General features: G+C 49.6%; 1 protein-coding gene across 1 annotated transcript; it reads left to right on the top strand.

The window, feature by feature from the left end:
- The first annotated feature begins 268 nt into the window (after positions 1-268).
- On the top strand, positions 269-3039 carry LOC125510115 (probable inactive purple acid phosphatase 29). The gene is made up of 4 exons (XM_048675204.1): positions 269-907; positions 1189-1580; positions 1987-2437; positions 2668-3039. The coding sequence occupies exons 1-4, from the start codon at positions 595-597 to the stop codon at positions 2697-2699; spliced, it is 1188 nt and encodes a 395-aa protein (XP_048531161.1). The 5' UTR covers positions 269-594; the 3' UTR covers positions 2700-3039.
- The last annotated feature ends 211 nt before the right edge of the window (positions 3040-3250 follow it).

The following is a 3250-nucleotide window of genomic DNA, read 5'->3' as shown; positions in this document are numbered from 1 at the left end:
CCGCCTTCCTCTACCGCGTCCTTCGCAACCTTCCGGATGTCATCAAGAAGGTCAGGCCGGCACCGGTATGGGAGCGGCGACAAAAAAGCGTCGGTGGCTCGTTCTAGCGACGGCAATGATAGTTCGGCGGTTTATGGACCTTGATGTAAATTTTTATTGTGTTTGGTGTGTTTTGTATTTCCGATGAATTTTTATAATAGATCAAAGAGCAAGCCGAATATGCCACGGCGGGATGGAATAAGCTGCGCCTTTCTTCATCTGGTGCACCGTCCGTCCGTCCCCGTCTCCCTCGCGACCAACGGATTCCACGCACGTACAAGTCGCCGGCATCCCAGCTGAACTCTGAATATTCATCCACCCCCCGCCCACAGGCCCATAAAAAACTCGTCGGCGTCGGCGTCGGCGGCCTCGCATCGAACCGCCCTCAATCTCAATCTCACCGTGGACTCGCCGCCAAGCACGAACTGGCAGGCGGCAGGTGCCCAGCCACGTTAGCCAGATCCTCCTGCAAAGAACAGAAATCCCCCGGTTATTTCCCACTCCGCTCCACTCGTCCCAACCACGCGCCGCTAGCCAGCTGCACCCTCGGCCGGCATGGCCCGCCTCGGCCTCTGGCACTTTCCGCCGCTGATGCTCCTCCTCCTCCTCCTCGGCCTCTTCCTCGACGCGGCGGCCGCGGCGGGGAAGGGGAAGAAGTGGGGCGGTGACGGCGGGGGGCTGCGGTTCCGGCGGGAGGGCGGCACGTTCAAGGTGCTGCAGGTGGCGGACATGCACTACGCCGACGGGCGGAGCACCGGGTGCGAGGACGTGCTGCCCGAGCAGGTCGCCGGCTGCTCCGACCTCAACACCACCGCCTTCCTCTACCGCGTCCTCCGCGCCGAGGACCCCGACCTCGTCGTCTTCACAGGTCCGACCCCCACCCACCCATCCTCCTGCTCCTCTTCCCCTGCTCTGTTTTAATACTACTTCGATTAAGAAATCTGAAGCACGAGCCGCACTGGAATTGGGTCGGGGAAATTCAAAATTATGACCATGCCCAATCGCTCATCCGCTGAAATGGGTCTGAATGATTGGTGGGTGGGTGGGTGTGCATAGATAACTTTGCTTTCAATCAAAGCAGGGCCGGCCAAAGACTTTCTTCTGAAAGAATTGTGCGTAGATGATTGAACAGCAGTGTTTCCTGGACAGGCGATAACATATACGGCGCAGATTCAACCGACGCGGCCAAGTCGATGGATGCAGCCATCGCCCCGGCAATCGCCATGAACATTCCCTGGGCTGCTGTGCTCGGCAACCATGACCAGGAGGGCACCCTGTCGCGGGAGGGCGTGATGCGCCACCTTGTAGGCATGAAGAAAACCCTGTCACGCTTCAACCCTGAAGGAGTAAAGATCGACGGCTTCGGTAATTATAACCTCGAAGTTGGTGGGGTTGAAGGAACACAGCTGGCTAACAAATCAGTGCTCAACCTGTATTTTCTCGACAGTGGTGACCGTTCTACTGTATGGTGGATCCCTGGTTATGGTTGGATCAAGGCTTCACAGCAAGCTTGGTTCAAGCAAACCTCCTTGAGTCTGCAGGTATATAAATTGGTGATTTGTCACCATCTTGGTGTGGTGTGATACTCACTCCTTACACTTTCTACTACCATACTGAGTAGGTGGATGCTATTTTGCTATCAGCAACAACACAATATTTATCTGTTGAACCATATTAACTCTGCGAAATGTTGTCGCTATTTACTCTGAAGACATAACTCAAGAAATTCATCCTATTTCAGAATAGATGTATATCTGTTTGCTGGCCTGGTAATGTTTTTCCGAGTACAGTTGGTTTCAAGATATTTTCCGTGTTGAGTTGAATATAGATATCTAAGAATACCAAGTTGTTTCCGTGACGACACTAGTATGGTAATCTCATTTTGTTGGTGCTATGCACATATTTTTTGTTACAAATTTAAATAACAAAACTCACTATAAAATGCAGAAAAACTACAGGAATGAAGAACCCAGACAGAAGGAGCCAGCACCTGCTCTTGCATACTTCCACATTCCATTGCCGGAGTTCAGCAGCTTCACAGCGTCTGATTTCACAGGAGTGAAGCAGGAGAGTATCAGCTCGCCATCAATCAACTCCGGTTTCTTTACCACGATGGTGGAAGCTGGAGATGTGAAGGCTGCCTTCATAGGACATGATCACGTAAATGACTTCTGCGGGAAGCTCACCGGTATTCAGCTCTGCTATGCCGGTGGCTTGGGTTACCATGCGTACGGGAAGGCTGGGTGGTCGAGGAGAGCAAGGGTGGTGTCCGTGCAGCTCGAGAAGACGGTGAGCGGTGAGTGGCAAGGAGTGAAGTCTATCAAGACATGGAAGAGGCTTGATGATGAACACCTCACCACGATTGACTCCGAGGTCCTGTGGAACAGAGGCTCTAATGGTAAGTAAGACACACCTATGCATCACCATGGTGTTATTTCTAGCATGAACAATAATAGTACGGGTAATAATATAAAGGACTTGAATGAATATGGATCATAAGAGAGAGGGAACATGATAATAACACGGTCCACTGACTCTCTTGTGCTAGATAGTTATGAAATTGCTATACCGATTGAATGGACATACATTTTCAGAACCGCAACTTATCTAAGTGTCGCCAATTGTCAGGGAGGCGCAGGAAGGATCATGACAGAAGCTGAGTTCAGGATGGGGACAGCGAGTGATGCGTCCTACTCCTACCTCTGCACATCATGTGTTCTGTTGGTGCTCTTATTACAAAGTTCGCAACTGTGTAAATGAAAACAGATAGCAACTGTGTAAATGAAAACAGATAGTACGCCTCAGGTATATGCAGGTTTTTAGCATTGTAATTGTTCGCATCAAGAAAGAACAAGATGCATTATCAAATGTCACTCTCTGCAAATGGGCTTGGATGTCGAAAGAAAATGTGTGCAATGTTTGTGCAGTATGGGCCTTACCGTTGTAAGTTTGCAGAACATTCCAGCAACATAATAAGAAATTAACAGAGTTCATTGGAAATTAACAGAGCGGCGGGCTGTGTAGTAAAGGGAAATTGATGCACTGCTGCATAGATGAGTTGAGCTCCTTCTCCTCGCGCTTACGGCTTGCCAATTTTTTTAAAAAAAAATTGTCTTTGGATCATGAAGTTATGTAGGTAGATGCAGTTCAACTGATTTTTTTTCGCTCATGTTCTGCTCTGTAACAGAATCTTCTTTATAATGTACAGTTA

This window comes from Triticum urartu, chromosome 5, assembly GCF_003073215.2.
Source record: "Triticum urartu cultivar G1812 chromosome 5, Tu2.1, whole genome shotgun sequence".
NCBI lineage: Eukaryota > Viridiplantae > Streptophyta > Magnoliopsida > Poales > Poaceae > Triticum > Triticum urartu.
This window is presented reverse-complemented; position numbering and strand designations above follow the sequence as displayed.

Coding starts and splice junctions, on each gene's coding strand:
- LOC125510115 (XM_048675204.1), top strand. CDS start 595: ATGGCCCGCCTCGGCCTCTGGCACTTTCCGCCGCTGATGCTCCTCCTC. Junction 908..1,188: donor CGACCTCGTCGTCTTCACAG/GTCCGACCCCCA, acceptor TTTCCTGGACAG/GCGATAACATATACGGCGCA. Junction 1,581..1,986: donor AAACCTCCTTGAGTCTGCAG/GTATATAAATTG, acceptor TATAAAATGCAG/AAAAACTACAGGAATGAAGA.